We start from the raw sequence: 26,284 nt of genomic DNA on the forward strand, positions 1-26,284 counted from the left end.
TCAGTGTCATAGAGGTAACAAAGGGACCTAAATGCTGATTACTTTAAAATGAAACATCTAATAATCTAATCAGATTCTCCTTATAATTGTGTTTAATATTTGGTTTAATATATCTCTATAAATCCTGATCAGACGTGATCTGGTGTTTTATATAACAGGCAGTAGTCGTAGGTGTTCTGAGCGCTGTTCACTATGACAGAAGATAAAACCATGAGCGAGCAGGAACCCGGCTCTGCTAAACAAATCAACCTGGATGAAGTCGCGGTTCCGGCGGAGAAAAGTTCAACCCAGCTAGAGGAGACAAAGAAGAACGGAGAGAGCCAGCCGCCCGCGGGGGAGAAGGTAGAGCCAGCCGAGCAGGAGTATCCTGAGGGCGGCTGGGGCTGGGTGGTCATGCTCGCCTCCATGTGGTGCAACGGATCTGTTTTCGGCATCCAGAACGCCTTCGGGATCTTATTCGTGTCCCTGCTGAAGGAGTTCGGATCCGAAACCGACGAGGATCTGCGCTTCAGGACGGGTACTTATCTCACTTATCTCACATTTAACTGAATTAAACTCGCATTTAAAGTTTAAGATCATCTGTTTGCTGCAGTGTGACACACAATATCAATTTCAGTCGGAAGAGCTAACATTACCTTATGTTAGCTTCCAGTAACCAAAAAACAACAAATATTTCTATTCGGCCAAGTTATAATACATTCATTTAGAGATTTAGTTAAATATAAAAGTAGTCATATCGTTTGTTAGGCACAGGAGCTAAATTTTAGCTCAGGTGTGGTGTAAGACGGTTCCTAAAAGAGTCGATTCTCTGATATTAAGCATTTTCTAATGGCAGTAATCGAGAATCGACTCCAAAGCTTTGCAGTCGATTCAACATACACAGTGCAGTCATACAATTTATGCTGAATTGTGTTTGCATGTTATATTTAAAACCACAGGTAACACAGATACGTTTTATTTTAATACACATAAGCCTTATTTTAAAAGGAAAGGAAAGTCTGTGACTTTAAGAAAGCTTACTGTTTATCTAAATCTAACAGTCAATTTGTCTAAATCTAACAAAGATTTCTATTACAAAATCTGATTGGTTGAAATCTGCCTGCCACCTCTGTTTGTTTTTATCTGGAGTTTACAGAGCCTGAGGAGCCCCCTCGTTCAAGTCTTTTTGCAGTGCTAGTTTAGTGGTTAAGGTACTGGACTAGTAATCAGAAGGTTGCCGGTTCAAGCCCCACCACTGGCAGATTGCCACTGTTGGGCCCTTGAGCAAGACCCTGAAACTTTTATTTCATTAAACTTATAAATTTCATGTGAGCAGAACGAATAAAACCAGAATATAAGCAAAATAAATTGTCAAACTAAAACCCACTACCATTCTCTTTAAGTAAACAAACACTGAGGGGTAAATTACTAATACCTGGAGCACTTATGAGATCCTACAATGCACTGTGACATGATGGTGTTTACAAGAATCTAGGAGCGAGTCGATTATCAGGGGACCAAATTCCCCCAGTTCTGGGGCCTTGGGTTTAATTCATCCTTTCGATCACTGTCTGTGGAAGTTTGGCGTATGGTTTAACATAGGCACTTCAATTTCCTCCCACCTCCCAAAACCATTCAAAGGGCAGACTGGCTGCTGTAAAATGTGTGATGCTTTGTTATAGACTGGTGCACTAGTTTGGCGCTGAACTCACCGCGACCCTAACCGGATGCTGAAGTTGGTGGAATATGAATATGAATACCTCTATTGTCATTGTATAAGTACAACGAGATTCAGTGTGCTCTCAGTGTGAAATAAAGTATAAAATATATTTACATACACAAGTAGTTAGGAAGTAGGATAAAGCAGTATATACAATAAGTCCAATGGAGATGTGTGCAAGGTGCAATGCTTTATTTACATATAGACAGACATGTGTCATATGTCTACTGAATAAATTTAGCATTCATATTTGGGTTGGAAGCAACGTCACGCTCATCTATAGTTGTTTTATCGTATTTTGGTTTTGATTTTTACATTTGTTATCAAGTACAAAAGAATAGTGTTTTTTTAAATATAAATATAAACCAAACATTTGTATTTTTTGGAACTTACTAAAAACGAAATGAACTGAAATGAAAATGTATTAAAATAAAAATGAAAAATAATATAAAACAGAACAAAAAAAAAAACTATAGTTATAAACCTTATTCGGTCTAATTACAGATTTATCCATATTAATGTAATAGGGGTAAATGAATCGATTCAGGGAATTCCCTCTCGATACATGCATTAAGAATCGGAGTCGACTCCCACACGTGTAAATTCGAACAGCTGTTGTTTTTTCGGGCCCAAGCGCTGAAGTATGTTCTCACATGTCCTGAGGTTCAAATCAGAGAAACGTAAACTCTACAAAAACCTGGAGTTTAAATATATATTGTCATTCTATAAAGTCCATGATTTATTCATAAAAAAACAGTTTCTACACTGTAAACCAGCCCCAGTCCCTGGTGTGGTGGGAGAGGTCTCAGGCTTGTCGTGTGCTGGACGCATTTGTCACCATACCAGTTCATGTGGGTATTTCCTTTATCTTTTGGAAAGAGGGTAGGTGGGGATTTTGTTTAATTTTCTGATTCAAAACCACACATTTACATGGCATCATTTCTTTACTCGTACATTTACTCACTCACTCACACAACAACCCAGTGACTAAAATTGATTGATTGATTGATTGATTGGTTGAGTACTTTATTGATCCCTGAAGGGAAATTGTGGTGTCGCAGCAGCAATAACAATTATTACAAAAAACATCACACAGTGACATTATAATGAGGTTAATGAAAGAATAAAAAAATTAAGACAAATGTAAATACAAGTAAGATATAATATATATATATATATATATATATATATATATATATATATATATATATATATATATATATATATATATATATAAAGTAAATAAAATATAATAATATAAAAAACAAGAATATTAAAACATCTAACAGGACAAGAACAAAAGAAACTAAAGAGGGGGGAGCCTAAAGCACCACCAGCAGCGATCACGCTGTATAATTCTTCACCGGTTCGGAACATCATCGAACACTAAACTACTATCAGGACAGACTCATGGAGCATGTTCTAGCACTCTGTTCATAAAGGCTATACTACATATCTGTTATTATTTAACACTTACAACAGTTTAGTATATCACATATTACATATCTCATCTACAATTTGAATTCTAGAGGACTTCTTAAGTTTTTTATATGACATACTATGTTTTTTGTATTTAATTTTATTCTATTAATTCAGTTATATAGTGTGTACAACATTACTTGTGTACTTTAATACTTTTTGCTTTAATGTACCTGGAGCTGCTGTAATAACTGACTTTCCCTATGGGATTAATAAAGTTATCTATCTGTCTGTCTGTCTGTCTGCCTGCCTGTCTATCTATCTATCTATCTATCTATCTATCTATCTATCTATCTATCTATCTATCTATCTATCTATCTATCTATCTATCTATCTATCTATCTATCTATCTATCTATCCCTATCTATCTATCTATCTATCTATCTATCTATCTATCTATCTATCTATCTATCTATCTATCTATCTATCTATCTATCTATCTATCTATCTATCTATCTATCTATCTATCCCTATCTATCTATCTATCTATCTATCTATCTATCCATCTATCTATCTATTTACATTTCTATCTGCCTGTCTGTCTGTCTGTCTGTCTGTCTGTCTGTCTGTCTGTCTGTCTGTCTGTCTGTCTATCTATCTATCTATCTATCTATCTATCTATCTATCTATCTATCTATCTATCTATCTATCTATTTACATTTCTATCTGCCTGTCATCTATCTATCTATCTATCTATCTATCTATCTATCTATCTATCTATCTATCTATCTATCTATCTATCTATTTACATTTCTATCTGCCTGTCTGTCTATCTATCTATCTGTCTGTCTGTCTGTCTGTCTGTCTGTCTGTCTGTCTATCTATCTATCTATCTATCTATCTATCTATCTATCTATCTATCTATCTATCTATCTATCTATTTACATTTCTATCTGCCTGTCTGTCTATCTATCTGTCTGTCTGTCTGTCTGTCTGTCTGTCTTTCTATCTATCTATCTATCTATCTATCTATCTATCTATCTATCTATCTATCTATCTATCTATCTATCTATCTATCTATCTAAAGGTGCAGTTACGTACGTTGTGCAATTTAAAACTGTGCAAATAAAACAGTACCATGTGCAAATTGTAAGTTTAATTGTCTTTTGTGGGTGTTATAGGTTCTGTGCCCTTCTCTGGCACCAGTGAGAGTTATTATAGGTTGCCACAGCTGTAGAATACGGATTAAAATTAGAATTAGAATACAAATCAGAGAAGTGGAAACGGTTCTGAAAGTTGTAGTGAGAATAAATCCAGAGTGTGGAGATCCTGATTAATTATTTTCTGTTCTGCGGTTGACTTTAGAACCACAGTTAGGCTGAACACAGATTACTTACAGTCTTACAGACTTACAGTCGTGTAACAGTATACAGTCTGAGCAATTGAGGGTTAAGGGTCTTGCTCAAGGGCCCAACAGCAGCACCCAGGCAGTGGTGGGGCTTAAACCAGCCACCTTCTGATTACTAGTCCATTACCTTAACTGCTAGTTGTCATGCTTCTCTTTACAGGTATTCAGGGACACACTTACTTGAGGATGGGTTTACTGGGTCTAATGGGATTGTAAGCAAGACAGAACCTGTCTAAATGCAACATGCACACACTGGAATACACACACACACACACACACACACACACACACACTGTGCATTTGCCTCGTTCAAAGTCTAAGTTTAATCTGAGTCAAGATATAGCGCGCACACACACACACACATACAATTAAAATGTGTGCTTTAAAGAAGAAAATAAATAGAACCCCTCTCTGACCACTGATCTACGCCAATCAGACAAAACACTTGGACACTTGCCTAATATCCTGTCAAAACAGCTCTAACCTGCTGAGGAATCTAAAGGAGTTCTGTCGTATCTGGTACCAGGACGTTACCAGCAGCTCCTTTAACTTCGGTATATTGTGAGGTGGATCGTCCTGCAGTGTATCCTGGTTTTATCTCTTTCACCGGTAACTTGTCACAGTCCAATCAATCTTCTTCCTTTGCTCCTATGTCCAGTATTGATGCCTGTGTTAGGTGCTTTCGATGGTGGACAGCGTTAGCGTGGGCACTTTGAATTCCCTGCTACTCTGCAGTATGTACACAGAAGGTTTTGATGCACTGTGTCTTGTGACACATTCACCTCATCAACCGGATTAAAACCCTGTGCAGCTGGATCCACAATAGATCTTCTGTTGGTCCATACCAGACACCATGGTCTTCATGTCCTCTGGCTCATTCCTCCTTGGACCACTGTCAGTGGGTACTCACCACGGCTGCCCATGACACTCTTTGCTGTTTTGGGGAGTCCTAATCAAAGTCCCTCAGATGTTTATGCTGATTAGATCTGCTGGATTCAACATGAACTTTGAGGAACTACCATCAGACTAACATCTAATAAATCCCTTACCCTCACATGCACCAGTGCTACAGAACTGGAGTTACCAGGGATATTTTACCATGCACATTCTTATTATTAAATAATATTATGTTCATAAATATTATTTGAAGATAATTAGAACATAATTAGTACATAAATATTATGAACATAGTTAGAACATAAATATTATGAACATAATTAGAACATAAATATTATGAAGATAATTAGAACGTAATTAGAACATAAATATTATGAAGATAATTAGAACATAATTAGAACATAAATATTATGAAGATAATTAGAACATACAGTGTATCACAAAAGTGAGTACACCCCTCACATTTCTGCAAATATTTCATTATATCTTTTCATGGGACAACACTATAGACATGAAACTTGGATATAACTTAGAGTAGTCAGTGTACAGCTTGTATAGCAGTGTAGATTTACTGTCTTCTGAAAATAACTCAACACACAGCCATTAATGTCTAAATAGCTGGCAACATAAGTGAGTACACCCCACAGTGAACATGTCCAAATTGTGCCCAAATGTGTCGTTGTCCCTCCCTGGTGTCATGTGTCAAGGTCCCAGGTGTAAATGGGGAGCAGGGCTGTTAAATTTGGTGTTTTGGGTACAATTCTCTCATACTGGCCACTGGATATTCAACATGGCACCTCATGGCAAAGAACTCTCTGAGGATGTGAGAAATAGAATTGTTGCTCTCCACAAAGATGGCCTAGGCTATAAGAAGATTGCTAACACCCTGAAACTGAGCTACAGCATGGTGGCCAAGGTCATACAGCGGTTTTCCAGGACAGGTTCCACTCGGAACAGGCTTCGCCAGGGTCGACCAAAGAAGTCGAGTCCACGTGTTCGGCGTCATATCCAGAGGTTGGCTTTAAAAAATAGACACATGAGTGCTGCCAGCATTGCTGCAGAGGTTGAAGACGTGGGAGGTCAGCCTGTCAGTGCTCAGACCATACGCCGCACACTGCATCAACTCGGTCTGCATGGTCGTCATCCCAGAAAGAAAGCTGACGCACAAGAAAGCCCGCAAACAGTTTGCTGAAGACAAGCAGTCCAAGAACATGGATTACTGGAATGCCCTGTGGTCTGACGAGACCAAGATAAACTTGTTTGGCTCAGATGGTGTCCAGCATGTGTGGTGGCGCCCTGGTGAGAAGTACCAAGACAACTGTATCTTGCCTACAGTCAAGCATGGTGGTGGTAGCATCATGGTCTTGGGCTGCATGAGTGTTGCTGGCACTGGGGAGCTGCAGTTCATTGAGGGAAACATGAATTCCAACATGTACTGTGACATTCTGAAACAGAGCATGATCCCCTCCCTTCGAAAACTGGGCCTCATGGCAGTTTTCCAACAGGATAACGACCCCAAACACAACCTCCAAGATGACAACTGCCTTGCTGAGGAAGCTGAAGGTAAAGGTGATGGACTAAACCCAATTGAGCACCTGTGGCGCATCCTCAAGTGGAAGGTGGAGGAGTTCAAGGTGTCTAACATCCACCAGCTCTGTGATGTCATCATGGAGGAGTGGAAGAGGATTCCAGTAGCAACCTGTGCAGCTCTGGTGAATTCCATGCCCAGGAGGGTTAAGGCAGTGCTGGATAATAATGGTGGTCACACAAAATATTGACACTTTGGGCACAATTTGGACATGTTCACTGTGGGGTGTACTCACTTATGTTGCCAGCCATTTAGACATTAATGGCTGTGTGTTGAGTTATTTTCAGAAGACAGTAAATCTACACTGCTATACAAGTTGTACGCTGACTACTCTAACTTATATCCAAGTTTCATGTCTATAGTGTTGTCCCATGAAAAGATATAATAAAATATTTGCAGAAATGTGAGGGGTGTACTCACTTTTGTGATACACTGTAAATATTATGAAGATAATTAGAACATAATTAGAACATAAATATTATGAAGATAATTAGAACATAATTAGAACATAAATATTATGAAGATAATTAGAACATAAATATTATGAACATACAGTGTATCACAAAAGTGAGTACACCCCTCACATTTCTGCAAATATTTTATTATATCTTTTCATGGGACAACACTATAGACATAAAACTTGGATATAACTTAGAGTAGTCAGTGTACAGCTTGTATAGCAGTGTAGATTTACTGTCTTCTGAAAATAACTCAACACACAGCCATTAATGTCTAAATAGCTGGCAACATAAGTGAGTACACCCCACAGTGAACATGTCCAAATTGTGCCCAAAGTGTCAATATTTTGTGTGACCACCATTATTATCCAGCACTGCCTTAACCCTCCTGGGCATGGAATTCACCAGAGCTGCACAGGTTGCTACTGGAATCCTCTTCCACTCCTCCATGATGACATCACGGAGCTGGTGGATGTTAGACACCTTGAACTCCTCCACCTTCCACTTGAGGATGCGCCACAGGTGCTCAATTGGGTTTAGTCCATCACCTTTACCTTCAGCTTCCTCAGCAAGGCAGTTGTCATCTTGGAGGTTGTGTTTGGGGTCGTTATCCTGTTGGAAAACTGCCATGAGGCCCAGTTTTCGAAGGGAGGGGATCATGCTCTGTTTCAGAATGTCACAGTACATGTTGGAATTCATGTTTCCCTCAATGAACTGCAGCTCCCCAGTGCCAGCAACACTCATGCAGCCCAAGACCATGATACTACCACCACCATGCTTGACTGTAGGCAAGATACAGTTGTCTTGGTACTTCTCACCAGGGCGCCGCCACACATGCTGGACACCATCTGACCCAAACAAGTTTATCTTGGTCTCGTCAGACCACAGGGCATTCCAGTAATCCATGTTCTTGGACTGCTTGTTTTCAGCAAACTGTTTGCTGGCTTTCTTGTGCGTCAGCTTCCTTCTGGGATGACGACCATGCAGACCGAGTTGATGCAGTGTGCGGCGTATGGTCTGAGCACTGACAGGCTGACCTCCCACGTCTTCAACCTCTGCAGCAATGCTGGCAGCACTCATGTGTCTATTTTTTAAAGCCAACCTCTGGATATGACGCTGAACACGTGGACTCGACTTCTTTGGTCGACCCTGGCGAAGCCTGTTCCGAGTGGAACCTGTCCTGGAAAACCGCTGTATGACCTTGGCCACCATGCTGTAGCTCAGTTTCAGGGTGTTAGCAATCTTCTTATAGCCCAGGCCATCTTTGTGGAGAGCAACAATTCTATTTCTCACATCCTCAGAGAGTTCTTTGCCATGAGGTGCCATGTTGAATATCCAGTGGCCAGTATGAGAGAATTGTACCCAAAACACCAAATTTAACAGCCCTGCTCCCCATTTACACCTGGGACCTTGACACATGACACCAGGGAGGGACAACGACACATTTGGGCACAATTTGGACATGTTCACTGTGGGGTGTACTCACTTGCAGCTATTTAGACATTAATGGCTGTGTGTTGAGTTATTTTCAGAAGACAGTAAATCTACACTGCTATACAAGCTGTACACTGACTACTCTAAGTTATATCCAAGTTTCATGTCTATAGTGTTGTCCCTTGAAAAGATATAATGAAATATTTGCAGAAATGTGAGGGGTGTACTCACTTTTGTGATACACTGTAGTTAGAACGTAAATCTTGTCAGATTTCTAATTTCTCGGAGTGATGTGATTATCATTTGCATTTAACAAATCTCGTGTGTGGACGAGGACTCACTGACCTCCTGACGGAGGGGCTAGGGGGTCTTGGTATGTAACACTGAGTGAAGATTGCATCAGCAACGTGTCAGTCCAGCTGTCCTCATTCACACGCTCATGCGGCTGGTTCTAGCTTTATGGTAGCGCTGATTGCTGAAATGTAGACGTCCTTCTGTCCCCCGTCCACCTCTTATACTGTCTCATTTACAGCGGCAATTCGGCTTGTTTACACCTCTCTTGGTAGTCATGTTATAGACAAGCCCCAGGAGGCATTCCCTGCTCTGGATTATTTAGTGCTCGTAAGTGAAAAAAAATGAACAGCCAGCAAGAATCATGTAGTTCCTCTATTAACCACTAGGTTTAGAAGAAGGGTTAAGAATTCTTTCTCCCTCACACATCTATATGTTCCCAACAGCGGGAGCATGGAAGGTCAGACAGTCATGAAAGGTGCAATAACTTTTTTTCACATCACTCTATGTGCTCTATATGGCTAAAAGTAAATGATGAAACAAGTATTTCACCCCATCTGTTGGTAACAGATGCATAAAATCAACAATGTAAAATAATGATATGCTTTAATTATTGTGAACAGTTTGGGGAGGGACTTTTCCCTGTTCCAGCATGACTGTGCTCAAAAGCATGGTTTTATGTCTCTCCAAAATGGATAAGATTGGCTGCATTGAAGTGTTTGAATACACTATATGAGGACATCTGTCCATAACCTGTATAGCTAGTGGACTTTTCAGATAAAAAGAACATGTTCGAGTGTATGTTGATCTGAAAATGTGCTTTTTGTAAGCCATGGAAGAACTGGTGCATGTTTGAGTCTCTCTCTGTTTTATTTAGAGTTTTATCTTTGTGTTGCATTGAAGACGTAGCCCTGACAACTCTCACTTATCTGTAGAACACACACACACACACAGCCAGGGGTCCTCCGGTCATAAAACATTAATAACAACAGTTCTAAATAATCAGAAGTTCAGGACAAGCACATATATGAACATTTATTTAGTTAGTTTACTGTTGAATTCAGTAAACATCAACAACGTGGTCAGTGGTAGCTCAATGGTTATAATCCTGGACGAGCGATCAGGAGTTTGCTGATAAAAGTGTCTGCTAATGCTTCAGGCAGTGAGCCGGACGGCTGTGTGTTCGTACAGTACCCTTATCATTGGTGGAGAACTAATTTAGCTACCTCTCAGAATGCAGGATGGTATTTGGGATACTGCAGCTTTTCTCTGCTTTGTCTGCAGCCTGATAGAGCCAGTGGTTTCATTTACGGCCGCTCAGGTGGCGCAGCGGTAAAAACGCACCCCTGGAACCAGAGCTGGGATCTCGAATACATCGTATCCAATCTCAGCTCTGCCTGCCGGCTGGGCTGAGCAGCCAAATGAACAATGATTGGCCTGTTGTTCGGATATGGGCGGGATTAAGCCAGATGGGGTCTCTCTATCATAACTAATGCAATTAATGCTGATTGATGGCGCTTGCACAGAGATGAGAAAAGAGTGCTCTCAGGGTGTGTCTCTCCGTACACAACGCTAAGCTGCGCTGCACTCGTGAAAGTGTAGGTGATAAGATACATACGGCTGCTGTCCACGTGTCGGAGGGGGCGTGGGTTAGCTTCGTTTTCCTCAATCAGAGCAGGGATCGGCATTGGTGGAGAGAAAGCATGACGCAATGGGGCAATTGGACGCGAGAAAATGCATAAATAAAAATATATTTAAAAAAAGGCACATTTACAGTATTTCCCTCCCTTTATGCTCTCTGATTGGCTGTTTCTTATTGTTGGATTGTAATAAGTACTTGCAGAGTAACACTGCACGATCGATTTGTAGATATCAGGTTGTGAAATGCTGCCATGACGTGAGCCCTCATAATGAGGAGAGCCAAGTCAGGTCACTGATCACTGAAACTTCCTAAAATGAGTCTGGAACTAGAAAATTGTAGTGAAAATTGCAAAGTGAGCACAAGACATTAGACTTGGTCATGGACTCATGACCTTTGGTTCCTTCTTCAGTTCTTCCACATGTAGATCTTTCACCCATGTGACCCTTGATCTTTTGGAGATTAACTAGAGTTGGTTTTCTCTATTGTGGGTCAGTTCCCTAATCCCACACCCCCCACAGTGCTGATGCGTGTCAGTAAACCCTCACACTGATGTGTTAGTCCAGTTTAATTGAGCTGGAACAAGCTTTTATTCGGGCTGAAAGGCTCAGTCATGGCTAATCGCTTTGTGGGGGGGCGGGATGATGAGGGAGGGGGACTATTTGGATGGACGTTTCGGGGCTGTTCAGGCTGGCGGGACGATTTGCAGGGCTATAGGGAAGATAGCTCTGCTGGAGATCATGCTGAGCAGGTTTGGGAGGGGGGTACGCAGGAAAGATTTGAGGAAGGTAAAGTAGGACAATTGAAAGGAGTGAAGCTGGAAAGGGCAAAAGTTATTTTTGGGTTGAAATAAGGGATAAATAAAATGGGCTGATGGAGGTTTTGGAGAGCAGTAGGAACACATTTAATGCGAACCGATGAAGGTCGGGAGAGTGTATTAGGAGAAAATAATGGGGTGGATTTGTGTAAAAAGTAAGGATGCATTTTGGAAACTGGAGCCGTAGATAATGGAGAGCAGCTTTTACAGATTTCGATTGGCTTAAAGGCGAGAGGCGGATGTGGGGCACAGGATTCGATTTTGGAGAGTAAACGAAGGGTAGATTTGGGTAACAGGAGGGGCAACAGAATGAATAGGTTCAGGTTACAAGAGGGCCATACTTGGGAACAGCATGTACACAACTGCATTGCAAAAAAACAGGGTAGATTAGGGGTAGTGGGGAAACATTTGGGTGACAGGAGGGGTAGATGAAGATCAGATTTGGTGGGACAGTAGGAGCAGACTGGCCTTGGGGTTCAGTGTTTAGATTTTAAAAGAAGAATGAATGAGGGCAGATTATAGAGGTTTGTGAACACTTGTAGGTGTTTAATGAGCTCTGTTTGTGTGTGTATGTGTGTGTAAGTGTGTGTGTTATGTTTAGCGGTATCCCAGGGGACTCCATACTAATAACAAGGCCACGTCCCACCATAGTGTATCTTGTTTTTACAATCTCAACTAGTTTCCTCTTCACTGAATCGAACCTCTCCCCCACGTGACTCTCGGATGTTTTCCTTTCACTTCATGTCCCCCGATGCACAAATCAAAAGTTTATTTACTAATAACCCCGTCAGGTTACCTTAAAATGGTAAAAAAAAAATGATAAAACGTGGACCCTCCCTTCCCTGCTAGGTCGACCATCATTAATCATTAACGTTGTGTTTGATCTCGAGCCGCGAGCTCAAACCGCCCTCGGCTCAGGTGAAGGCCGTAAACCAACTGGAGATAAAACCTGTGCTCAGTTACCAGAATCACCCCATGATCAGTGGGAACAAACAGTGTTGATGTGGTCATGTGGTTTAAGAGGTAATTGCAGGCAGCCAATCAGAAGCGAGTGTGGGGAGGAGGGTCGTGTGTTAGCTGATTACGTTAATGGTGATGAAGGCATTGGGCTGCGTTCCATCCGTGATTCTGTTCGTCAGTAGAAAACCTAAACAAACATAATGTAGTTGTATTTTTTTGGACACGTCTCGAGTTGCACTTGAATATTTTATATTTTGTGCTTTTATCTATTTTTTCTCGCACGATAAGCACACGGCGCAAATTGTTCAGTAGATTAGTGCTCTTAATTAACAACGATGAGCCAAAACATCATGACCAGCTGGTTAACATGCTGTCAAAACAGCTCTGTCCCGCTTGTTTATTGTTTGTTTGTTAGGATTTTAACGTCATGTTTTACACTTTGGTTACATTCATGACAGGAACGGTAGTAACTCATTACACAAGATTCATCAGTTCACAAGGTTTATATCGAACACAGTCATGGACAATTTAGTGTCTCCAATTCACCTCACTTGCACGTCTTTGGACTGTTGGAGGAAATCGGAGCTCCAGGAGGAAACCCACGCGGACACGGGGAGAACATGCAAACTCCACACAGAAAGGACCCGGACCGCCCCACCTGGGAATCGAACCCAGGACCTTCTTGCTGTGAGGCGACAGGCCCACATTGCAATGCATCCTGGTTCCATCTCTTTCATGGGTAAACAGGATTCGTCAGACCAGTCGATTTTCCTCCGTTGCTCCAATGTCTAGTTTCACTATGAGGAACTACCATCAGCCCAACGTCTAATATTATGGACCTTAGTAATGCAAACGTGGCCTATTGCCACCTGTTAGCAGGGAACTATGTGGTGTTCACATACTTTTGATCTTATAGTGTATGTGGGTGAGTAAGATTGATCAGAGGAAGGTGGTGGATGAGGGTTTGGTAACTGAGGAAATATAAACACTAGTTGTTCGAGCTTTCTGATCTTTTACAGTCGGATCTGAATCTTAGCAAGTTTGAGTTTCTTGTCCTCTGCTAAGTAATACTTTCTGTTCCTTTATGAAACCTCACTTCTGCTTTCTGAAACGTCTTAACTGAATCTTCTGTATATAAATACACTACTAAAAAAATCTGTTTTGTTTCTCAAATCTGATTGGATGGGATTACATATTAAATCATTTAATTACTTAAAATATTCATTTGTGCAAACCAGAACATCCACCATCAGAACTTCAAAACATCAGAAACCTACAGGAACCCTCATTACTGTAGGTCGTGGGGTACAAATTCTTGAAACCGTGGTGCCACTTTCAGTATCATTAACTTCTCCTGATCAAAGCCAGAAGCCAATAACCTCATTTCAGGTTCCTTTACCGGGTCATCAGACCAAACCATGTGGAAACGATCACATGTAAGCATGTGCTGACTATCCGTCTGCAGATCTCAGTAATGACCTGACCTTTGTATCATGACTTTACAGTATTGTGCTACTGTACATACATTCAGCTCCAACAGTATGGGCTCCCTTGGGAAAATATGATTGAACGAGTTCAGCATGAGCCTAAAAATACAAGAGAAATGTAAACTGTGTAATAATACTATTAATAAGGTAGATTTATATAGTGCTTTATCATACTCAAGGTTGCTTTACAAAAAAAACCTCAGTGTATGGAATTGCAGTGATTTCTTCAACTGTTCCTTTTCTGTATCTGAATAATTTAAAAACAGATTTTTAGTTCTACATGATCATCTAACGTTGTTCCAGTTTTTTATTACCAGCTATGATTGGGTACAGCTGCTGATTTCACTGTGCTCATATAAATAGGGCTAGTTTAACGGCATCCTTTAGAATTGCTGAGAGATTTCAGTTTAAAATTGTTACTCTAATAAAAATCCAGATTGGTTTGGGTTGTCTTTAATGGGTGCATGCAAAATTTACCAATTGTATATGGACACAGAGAAGTCACCAGATGTAGAAATAGAATTGGGAGGCCATGCCACAAATTTACATGCAATTTTCTACACGACCAAAACAACAATCTAAGTTGCTGTCTGGATATTTTTTGACTTGAACATAAAAACACTCTATATGCACTTGTTAAAACTTTACCTTAGATCTTTCACCCCAGTCAGCTGCTTTTATAACCATCAACATTTCTTGGTACTTGGTGGAGTTTAACCAAAGGAGTCTGTTTTTCTGACCCTGACTCGACCTTTTAGTACAGTCCACATATTTCTTCTATTTATTAATTTTTTAACCCATTCAGTCGTGTCTAATTGGAGCCTCGCACTGCCGTCTGTAATCAGCCATCCCCATGCAGGCCTGCCTCCATCAGTCTGCAGGGGGAACCTAGGTTCAATTTCCTGGCCGGGTGGCCGAGGGTCGTGTGTCCGTGTGGGTTTCCTCAGAGAGCTCAGGTTTCCTCTCACAAGTCCAAGGACAGCTGCCAGGCCGAGTGTGTGTGTGAATGTGATGGACTGGCAACCTGTCCTGGGTGTTTCCTGGCTTTCACCCAGTGAATCAGATCCACCATGACCCTGACCAGGATAAAGCGGTGGCAAAACAGACAATGAATGGTTTTGTGATTGTATGTTATTTTCTGATATCTAGTCACATTTTTAATGTAATCACTTATATTCAGTTTCTCTCTCTCTCTCTCTCTCTCTCTCTCTCTCTCTCAGCGTGGGTGGGCTCTCTGTCGATGGGAATGATCTTTTTCTGCTCTCCGATCGTCAGCGTGTTCACCGATCTGTTCGGCTGCAGGATCACGGCGGTGACCGGGGCAGCGGTGGGTCTGGTCGGCCTCTTGGGCAGTTCCTTTGTCAAGTAAGAAACCTCTCCTCATCTTACACAAAAGTTTGTGGACATACTCTTTAATCGTTAACTGTCAGGAGCCAGAAAAGGGGCAAATACTTTTTTCTACACATCCCGCATACATCATGCTGTTTACAATAAGAACTAAATTAATTAAAAAAAATGCAGCTGTAACCCCGATGGCATCCCCTCCAGTGTGTGCGCAGCCCATGAATCCCTTCTTATTCATCCATACTTGGGTGGATTTGCGTGTGAGGTTGGCCTGATCTGTGCGCTCATCCACTTTCTGTACAGGTGACTTGGGTAACCAAGGTCCTTACACAGCATTGATAACCCCGCCCCTTAGTCCGGTCTTTCCCACCCAGCGGACTGCAAGCCAATTTTGTCTGCTGCAGGCATTAGAGGGCGCCTTGTTTCAACTCTTTCTAAATGTACGACCTACCTAGTGGACTGCGTTCTGATTGGACCATATTGATGCATTTTTATTTCTCTGTGCAGGTCTCTTGGTGCACTGTATTTTACCTACGGTGTTGTGTTCGCATGCGGATGCTCGTTCGCATATCAGCCCAGTCTCGTTATCCTCGGTCAATACTTCAAGGTTAGTATTAACAGTGTTGACATTGGAAGGAGAAGATGATCAATGTGCACTGATGATTGATTATTGACGATAAATTTACAGAAGCGCCTGGGTTTGGTGAACGGCGTGGTGACGGCGGGCAGCAGTGTGTTTACCGTGTCTCTGCCCCCTCTGCTGTCCTACCTGCTGGACCGATTTGGCCTGCACAACACCCTGCGCGCCCTCTGCGTCCTCATGGTCATCCTCGTCCTGGCCGGCTTCACCTACAAGCCCCGCTTCCCCCAGCAGAAGACGGAGTCCAAGAGGGCGTCGCTGAGAAAGATCTGTAACGTGCAGATCTGGAGGAGTCTGAGCTACCGGATCTGGGCTTTCGGAATCCCCGCTGCTCTTTACGGATACTTCGTCCCCTACGTCCACCTGGTCAGTGTGCACCTCTCAGGGTCAATATTGTCATAGCCCGTATCTCACCTCGAAAAGTGCAAATACAGAGCTCAGTTTCAGCCGGAACACACACGTATGGACACACACGCTTATTATTATTTTAGTATTGTGCAGCACTCACAGCATGGCCGTTCGTGTGAGGCGGATCAGTGTGAGGGATGGCCGGCTGTTTATTTAGACTTGATAGGTGTTTATAGAGGATATATCCATGTCTCTACAGGAACTTCTCTGTGTTTTTGTTCCACCCGCTGAGCTTGAGAACACTTCTCTCACCCGTCTCACAGAGCTCAGTCAGGAGGTCCACGTCTCAGCAGCTGTTCTGACCCCTCCAAACCAGAAGCTCTGGACACATGGTGGACAGGGATCAAATATACGCTAGGGAACATGTAGGGACAGAGACACTATAAAACTACTCGTGTTCTCAGTGTTCAGGTCTCTAGTTCACCGTGTAGTTCCATAGTGCGTTTGTGTCCCTGTTTTTTAGCGTTTCTGGTCTCATGACCTGAGTTGATGCCACTTCCTGTTCCACTGTGCTGATGTTGATGGTTTTGTGTGGCTGGAAAGTGCGGACGAAGGTGTTGTTACAGTCAGTCATGGAGTCATCACTTTATAACTGTTCCACGTGAATTCTTATCGTTACTGACATGCTATCAGCCAGACCTTCCACCTTCTGCTGCAGCAGAGCAGAGCATTTTCCTTTCCCACTGTGTGAGGGTGTGTGAGTGAGTACACAGTAATTGGTTTTCCTGCTCTTAGATTGGTGCATTCTGGAGGAGGAACCTCTGCAAACATCTGGCACACACATGTATGTGTGAGTGAGTGAAAGTGTATGTGTGCAAGTATGTGAGTAAATGTGTGTGAGTGTTTGTCTATGTGAGTATGTATGTGTGTAGGTGAGCGAGCGTGTTCGTGTATGTGAGTGTTTATGTGTGTGAGTGAGCGAGCGAGCGAGTGTGTGTTTGTGTGTGAGTAAGTGTGTGTATGTGAGTGAAAGTATGTAAGTAAATGTGTGTGAGTGTGTCTATGTATGTGTGTGAGTAAGTGAGCAAGTGTGTGTTTGTATGTGAGTGAATCTGTGTGAGTAAATGTGTGTATGTGTGTGTGTATGTGAGTGTATGTGTGAATGTAAGTGAGTGAATGTGTATGTGTGTATGTGTCTGTGAGAGTGTGTGTGTGTGTGTGAGTGAGCAAGTGTGTGTTTGTATGTTGTGTATTGTTGTGAGTGTGTGTATGTGAGTGTGTGTGTGAGTGAGCGAGCGAGTGTTTGTGTGTATGTAAGTGAATGTGTATGTGTGTATGTGTCTGAGAGAGTGTGTGTGTGTGTGTGAGTGAGCAAGTGTGTGTTTGTATGTTGTGTATTGTTGTGAGTGTGTGTATGTGAGTGTGTGTGTGAGTGAGCGAGCGAGTGTTTGTGTGTATGTGAGTGAATGTGTATGTGTGTAAGTATGTGAGTAAATGTGTGTAAGTGTGTGTCTATGTGAGTGTGTATATAAGTATGTGTGTGTGAGTGTGTATATAAGTATGTGTGTGTGAGTATGTATGTGTGTGTGTGAGCGAGGGTGTGTTTGTGTGTATGTGAGTGTGTATGTGTGTTTGTGAGCGAGCGAGCGTGTGTATGTGTGTATGTGAGTAAATGTGTGTGTGTGTGTGTCTGTGTGAGTGTGTATGTGTGTGTGAGTGAGCAAGTGTGTGTTTGTATGTTGTGAGTGTGTGTCTATGTGAGAGTGTGTGTGTGTGTGTGAGTAAGGCCATCCTCAATCAGCCGCCCAGTCCCAGTGTCCCAGTGATGAGGAAGCCGGTTTCCGCCCCTGTCCCTCCTTCTACAGCCACACAGCCAATCATGTGTCTGTAAACTTGAGAGCTTGAAATCCCAGCAGTGGTGGGCTAGCATGTTTCAGAAATATGTGGCCCCATTCCAAAAGTAGAATTTTAGTCTAATTCAGCTGTTTCAGACCCAGGTTTCCCCTTTTTTTGCATGGTAGCAATTTGGATATACCTAATTTCCATGTACATGCTGGTGATCTGCCACACAACCGCTGTCATTATACAGAGACTCAGAATGTGTGTGTGAGTGTGTATATGAGTGGGGAAGTAAGTGTGTTTGTGTGTATGTGAATGAGTGTGTTTTACGTAGTTTTAGATTTAAAATCCCAATAATTAATAATCCCAATAAGTATCTGTCTGTCTGTCTGTCTATCTATCCATCTATCCATCCATCCTCTAGTTGCACAACTCCTGCGTGTTTTCTCCAGTGCAATCGATCTGAACCTTACAGTGTGTGTGTGTGTGTGTGTGTGTGTAGATGAAGCATGTAGAGGAACGTTTTGGTGCTGATGCAAATAAAGAAGTTCTGCTGATGTGTCTTGGAATCACATCTGGAGTCGGACGTCTCATCTTTGGCCAAGTGGCTGATTACGTACCTGGAGTGTACAAAGTATACCTGCAGGTGAAATACACACACACACACACACACACACACACACACTGTCTCTCTCTCTCTCACACACACACAGAAATTCACATTAAACTTGTTCACATTAAACACCATGTTCTGCAATGGACTAAAAAGTGCAAATAAATCAGCCTGTCAAGGGTTACAAAGTCGATCCATCGATCCACAATGAGAACCATTTCCAAGAACATGGTCAGGGTCATGATGGGTTCGACCCCAATTCCGACAGGAAGCACTGGCCACAAGGCAGGAATACAATCCAGATCAGGTTTAGAGATAGCCAGTGATGGCTGTGTAGATTCCCGGCCAATAACACCAGCGAGATTCAAACCTGGATCTCAGTGTTAAGGGCTAGCATAATAAACACAATAGCCTTTACTCTTCTGGGAAGGTTTTAACAAGATTTCGGACTGTATCTGTGGGCATTTGTGCCCATTCTCTCAAAATAGCATCCACGCCAATTAATTGCAAAGCCATTGGAGATCCTCCCAACCAAATTCCTCCAACCCTTAATAGAGCTCATTTTGTACACACCTATTTCAATAAACCTGTTATGAGTAGGTGTGACTGAATTATCTGTCTGTGTCTGACTGTAGGTGGCGTCGTTTTTGGTGATAGGCGTGATGTCCATGCTGATACCCTTGTGTAACGTGTTCGGTGGGCTGATCGCTGTGTGTTTGTTGATGGGATTGTTCGACGGATGTTTTATCTGCATCATGGCTCCCATCGCCTTCGAGCTGGTCGGCTCACAGAACGTCTCTCAGGCCATCGGCTTCCTGCTGGGCATGATGTCAGTGCCAATGACTGTGGGACCCCCCATTGCAGGTACAAACACACACACACCTATTGGCCACTTAGAAACATTTATAAACCTGCAGTATTCAGACATGTGATCTTTGAGTCTGGGCTTAAATGGTACATGGAACAGTTGTCACCTTATGCTGAGAAAAATTGAGATGTATTTCTAAAACCTGCCAAAATCAACACAATGAAGCTGGTCTGAAGTTTGTTACTGCTAATGGACAGAGCAGGCGCAGAAGCAGGAGCCACTTTCTTGCATGGCAGCCTCAAAGCCAGGATGGTTACGTAAAGCTCACTTGACTGTGAACAGTGTCACACAATGCCAGTTTGTTTTGTTAGTTTCTTTGTGAACCTTTTCTTAGCATAAGGTGACAGTTTTTATTTTCATTCTGGCGTCTGCAAAGAGACCACTGTTCCGTGTTTTTTCATAAAGGGTGTAAGTAAACTAGAAGAAGAAGAACCTTTATTGTCATTATACTTTCGTACAATGAAATTTAGTTTGACACTCTCCGAAAGATAAAAAGAAGAAGCAGGAGTATTTACATAAACATATGGATATTTACACAGAATAACCAGTACAATTTGAAGTATTAATTTCAAGATAAATAAAACAAATTATGGGTGAATATGAATATATAAAGTGACTGTGCTATGTGGAGATACCAGTTCAGTTTCAAAAATGATGATTTTATGTTTGAGTGAGAAAATGGTTGTATGAAGATGTGCAAATACGCAGTGTTCAAGTTCACAGTCTATGAGTTGTTGGGAGGGGTGATAGAGGCCACAGCTCTTGGGAAGAAGCTGTTCCTCAGTCTGTTCGTGTGTGCACGAATAGCCCTGTACCGCCTTCCAGATGGTAACAGTTAAAACAGATAGTTCCCAGGGTGTGTTGCGTCCTTACTAATGCTGTCGGCCTTGTTTTGTAAACGGCTGTTATATACACTGTCCAAGTTGGGGAGTTCGGTTCCGATAATAAAAAGTGTACTCCTTGTACTGTTTACTGATGCAGATGAGTTGTGCTCGAGTGTATGAGCAGCTCACCGCTACTGTTACATGTACTGACAAACATAAAACAAGAAAAAAAACTAAAAAACTACAAAGGTACGGAGAGCATCGAGCCACTGCGTCTGCACGCGCCACCATCTCAGCTCAGAACACATAGCCCTATTTATATGGGCACAGAGAACACCTATTAGTCAATTAGAATTACTAACGAATAATCAGGAGACAAAGTTTAATTCTGTTCTACAGGTAAAGGCGAACATGGACAGAACTGCACTGATGAACTAATGATTGTGTGTGTGTTAGGTTATCTGCGTGACCGGCTGGGCAGTTACGACGTGGCTTTCTACCTGGCTGGAATCCCTCCTCTGATTGGTGGAGCCGTGCTGTGTTTCATCCCGTGGGTAGAGAACAGAAGAAGAAGGTCGGAGAAAATGAATAAAGCCAAGGACACTGGCGATGGAATGCTAACAGATGTGCCCACCAATGGTACACACAAGGACATGTCGAATAATGCAGAGTCTGTTATCTAAAACACACACACACACATTCTGAAAATGTGTTGGTCATAGGAGTAAGACACATTCACGGGCTGTCATGGTAATGCTAAGAAACATTCATGTATAAATCTTGTAATCTTGCACCGTCCACTGCTAAAAATCTGTTTGGAAGGAGAACCTGGTCCATGCTTCATCAGAGACGCTTTAAAGAGCCACTTGGATCATTTTTAGAAAGCCGGCAGCATTGATGATTGAGGTTCAGTGGTGGAAATCTTTCTGCCATGCAAGACAAGACATGGTGGGTTTAAATCCTAGACCATGTCTACGTTTGGTTTTCTCATGTGGAAGCTTTTTGAAGAACAGGCTGCATTCCAAACCGCATATGTGAGTGTTAGTGACACTATGTTTCTGCTCATTTCATTTCCACAGAATTTAATTTCATAGCTGAAGCCCAACCCTGGTCCATTCATCTTTACTCTTTCATTTAATCTTTACTGGACAATCACTGGACCTGGGTTGGGAGCATCGGCTTCTCTGAGGGCTTCGTTAGGATAAAAATATAAATCAGGCTGATCCTACTGTGAGGGTGAAACAGTCCCAGCAGGAGCTCACATTGCTTTAAATTTGTACAGATTTGTGAATGAGACATGCAGCACCAATGCATGTGCTCTGTCATCCAGATGTTGTGCGTTTGAGTGCTGATATTGCTGCAAGCCATCAGTGGCCGGGAGCTAAATGCCTGTACTCCGGGAGGAAAAGTGGCATTTCTGACACCAGCCAGTCTTTGCGTCTCTGAGTAAAATATTTAAATAGATGCAACATACCTCGATTTCGAGCTTTGGAAAAATCAGCCGACTGTCGGCTTTCTTATCAGGTTTACAGTAAAGCTAATTCTGCTGCTATTGTCTTTAAATGGTACGAAATTACTTGCTCAGATTTGACTGACGCACTGCAATCAATTGAGGATTTACGGCCTCGTTTAGCTTACGGACCCAACCTTGACAACCTGGCAGACATGGGGCTTGAACCAGCGACCTTCCAACTGATTACCAGTTAAGCTCTCACCTGCCGAGCCACCGTTGACTTGACACGTTTAGTGATGAATCTTCTGAACAAAATGTGACTTCCTAACATTTATTTCGTTTAAATGAATCATAACTATGAAGATACAGTATATGGCCTGATGTATTGGGACACCAGAGCATGAGCTTGTTGAACATCCCATTCCAAAACCCTGGGCATTTATACTGAATTGCCTCTGTTATTTGTAATTACCATAACAGCCCAAGTAAAACAGACACACACACACAGTTTAGCATATTTACATGTCTAAGGGAAAACGTTCATGCTTTAATATACATTGTTTAGGAGAATGTTTTTAATTATCGGTGCTTTAATGATGCAACATTTTGTTTATTTTTATATTCAGTTTTCTTTTAAATAGAATAAAAAGGAATCTGTTTTTTAGTTTTAGCTTAGCATAAAATACTTGTTATTTAAATTCAGAACTGATGTTTATTATATAAGGATACATTTCAGGGAGACTGGATTTTTATTCTTCCAGAACCAGACAATCAATGTTATAAATCAGTTGTACAAAGTATGCGAGACTGTAAACATTAACAGCTCTGCTTTCATTATTCTGAGGTATTTTTATAGCTTTTAATGTTTTATCAGTATTTTATATAAATATGTACAATTTGAGTTGGAAACCAAAGACGATCAGTTTAATCTGCACTCTTCTGAAAGTATTCCTGTCAATGTTAAATATGAATTCATGTAGAAACAGAAGCATTCTTAAATCTTTGCTTTGCTTTTTATTTAGTCTTCTATGCAACATGCCAAAGAAAATCTTTACTGATCCATTTTCTGTGAGTTTAGATGCACATAGAAACGCAATTCGCTTTTTTTTTTTTTTTTTTTAAATGTAATTAGGTATCAATACAAAGCCAAAGATGAAGTATTGAATATTGACTCTAGGAACTTTAGAAATCATTTCAGTTTTTTAACGCTGCAGTATCATTTTTATAAATGTTTGAAATCTGTGCTTTCATTTCTCTATGCAATATGAATATGAATGTCAGTTTTACACCAAGTGCTCTTAAATGCTGCAATAAATGTTCGTTACGCATTACAGATAACCAGTCAGGAATGTAGCGGAACAAAACGGGTTCCACGAGTGAGGTGAATAGGAACTCCTGACCATTTAGTTTTTTGCTGATATGTATTTAAAATATAGACACTGATATAGACTTACAATCTCTAAACATCTAGCTGAAATCCACAAAGTTGAATCAGTTCATCTGGACACAAGTTCACAAGTTCATCTGGACACAAGTATCTCTACAACAAACTTGTGTCCAGATGAACTGATTCAACTTTGTGGATTTGTGTACCTGGATTATTGAGCATGCATCAACAGATCTATTCATTAGGAATAAACAAAGGGATCAGAGTGTCTGATTACATACTGCAATCTGTGTTTTTATATTATTAACCTCCCTTAAAGACAATTCTCATTTTTAGTGTGTTTCCTAACAGCAAGTGCTTGTTTTAATGGGGTGGCTCATGAGTAATGTACAAAAATGTACATCTTGAAAGCTCCACCTAGGAAAAACCTGGCAACATCAAATCATGATAAAACCTGCATGGTGTAATAGCTAGTGAGGCAGAACCGTAACGCACCTAATATAACAGTATTTAAAATGACACCATTACTACACCATAAATGATTCCTCAATTTGTTAATCACAGGTAATTATGGGAGGTAATTTTTTTCTTTTTTAAGTGCCTTTAATAACAATAACAATATCGTGTGGGCTGATTATCAATGATCAGTGTGCCTGTACAACATGATTTGTTTTGGCACTTTTTAGGCATTTTTGCAGTTTACATTCATCCTAATCTCCATCTGTAGGTTTATTAAAATAATCTACCTCAATTTACACACAGATGCTTTACAGAAATCTCAACATTTTGGAATTTGTTGCATTAACTCACAGCTGAAAGTTAAGCTCAGACCTCAGCGGTGAAGGGCTTGTGCATTAGACTGCTTCATCACTCGAGTGCCCCAGTTTATTTTGGGTTTTTTTTTAGTAGTAAACAGAATTTCCTGCAATCCATGAGTGTTTGAATGAGGGAAGTTTTAGCATTAGTTTAGTGCACCATTATGCACCATTATTTCATTTACAAGAAATATTTACGTCCATGTGATTGATGTTATGATTAAATTCTTTATTGGCACATTAATGTTTGCTTTGTGAAGTTCATAAATAATATTAGATTTTAATCTACTTAATGTATTCCATAAAAATTCATGTAATGTCTCTCAGGAAACGTCCAATAGGAAAAGATCGCAACAATTTAAATGCTTAACAATAACATCAAACATGCTAGCTTAACTAGATAAATTAAACAAAATTATGCTTATTTCAATTTAAGGCCATAAAAGAATAAAACATTTTTGGTTAAAATATGTTTTAGTGTGTTCAACATCGGCTTCGTTCCAAACGCTACAACACAATGAATCTGTCCTAGCAAGACATCATGATTCTGCTGTAGAGTGCTAGTCTTATATGTAATTTGCTAATTACCTAGGTAAACACGTTATCAGATAGCTATGTAATAGCCTACAATATGCAGCTGTGCCGCATGTTATCATATTATCATATATTCTTAGTAGCATTTTCTTTATTTAAGGATCTTGTTTTTGATGTTGCGTTGAATAAATACATTTCTTTTTGTTTCTTTTTTTATTAGCAACTGTTCTTTGTAGTTGCCTTTACGAATAACTTATCTTTGTGATGTTTACTGTGCCTTTTTTCCCGACATGTTGTTGGAATAAACTGTAGGAAAAACCCTACGTTTAGGACACAGCTCTACATGTGTTCCTTTGTATTATGATTCAGTACTGATATATTATTCATGCAGTGTTGTTTTCTTTATCAGTTTCAGTTTAATTGATGATAATTTTAAATACAACTGATTATTGCTATTTATTGTTTTATCCAGCTGTATGTGAAAAATACATTTTGTGAAAATGCAATAAAAACATTTTTTACAACTGTATTGTAATCATGTTTTTATATGATTGTGTAATTAATATTCATCAGGTTTAAAGAAGCAGAGCAAAGAATCGTCAGTATTCTTACTATTATAAACAAAGTTGAAATGCACTGTGTGACCAAAAGTATGTGGACACACCATTTTACCATTGGATTTAGGTGTTTAAGCCACATCCATTGCTAATATGTGTTTAACGGCTCTTTGCTCTTCCAGCATAACTATGTCTCTGTGCAAACAGAAAGGTTCATAAAGACATAGTTTGGTTTGATGATTTTCATATGGAGGAGCCCAGACCTCAACCCTAGTGAACACCTTTTATATTAACTAGAACTAAAAATGCAACTTTGCAATTCTCAAACACAAATATGACAGGCTCTTTCATTTATTAGCCAAAATCATGTGACCAAATTCTGATGTTTGTGCCTGTGACCACTATATTCTATCCAATGCATAAAAGTGTATTTTTATTGTAAATGTAACATGTAACATGTACAGTATGTAATACCACATAAAAAAAGAATAATAACTTATTAAAGCATAAAGAAACACACTACATATCTGCACAACATTAACTTTCTTATATCAAGGCTTACTGTCTGGTTGAGGTATCAGTAGGACTTGTATGAATCAGTATGAAAACAGGAAGTGTAGTATGTTCTTTAATAATCTTAAAGCTCTGTACGAATCCACCGTTTTTTCATTGACTTTGGTAAAGCGACCACTGTTCCAGGTATTTAAGAACAATTGCTTGAAACCTGAAGTTGCTTGGATAAAATCTCATCTGATCTTGTGTCTGAGATCTGTACTGACCTTATGGCTCAGTCTAATGTTATGTGTTCACCCAACACTCGCCCTAACTAGCACACAGAAGTCATTAGCTGATTATAATATTATTTGTTTGTTTGTTTATTAGGATTTTAACGTCATGTTTTACACTTTGGTTACAGTCATGACAGAAACGGTAGTTATTCATTACACAGGATTCATCAGCTCATA

At 40.6% G+C, this 26,284-nt stretch overlaps 1 protein-coding gene across 1 annotated transcript; it reads left to right on the forward strand.

Annotated features, from left to right (window-relative positions):
- Positions 1-14: 14 nt before the first annotated feature.
- slc16a10 (solute carrier family 16 member 10) lies at positions 15-25,289 on the forward strand. The gene is made up of 7 exons (XM_063001759.1): positions 15-517; positions 15,318-15,462; positions 15,949-16,048; positions 16,130-16,447; positions 18,771-18,914; positions 19,517-19,745; positions 21,030-25,289. Exons 1-7 carry the CDS (start codon positions 193-195, stop codon positions 21,254-21,256), a joined length of 1,488 nt encoding a protein of 495 aa, XP_062857829.1. The 5' UTR covers positions 15-192; the 3' UTR covers positions 21,257-25,289.
- The last annotated feature ends 995 nt before the right edge of the window (positions 25,290-26,284 follow it).

Source organism: Trichomycterus rosablanca, chromosome 9 (genome assembly GCF_030014385.1).
Source record: "Trichomycterus rosablanca isolate fTriRos1 chromosome 9, fTriRos1.hap1, whole genome shotgun sequence".
In the NCBI taxonomy this organism is placed as follows: Eukaryota; Metazoa; Chordata; class Actinopteri; order Siluriformes; family Trichomycteridae; genus Trichomycterus; species Trichomycterus rosablanca.

Excerpts from the sequence above, each read along its gene's own strand:
- slc16a10 (XM_063001759.1), top strand. The coding sequence starts at position 193 with ATGACAGAAGATAAAACCATGAGCGAGCAGGAACCCGGCTCTGCTAAA. Across the intron at positions 518-15,317 it reads GGATCTGCGCTTCAGGACGG|CGTGGGTGGGCTCTCTGTCG; the intron begins GTACTTATCTCA and ends TCTCTCTCTCAG. Across the intron at positions 19,746-21,029 it reads TGTGGGACCCCCCATTGCAG|GTTATCTGCGTGACCGGCTG; the intron begins GTACAAACACAC and ends TGTGTGTGTTAG.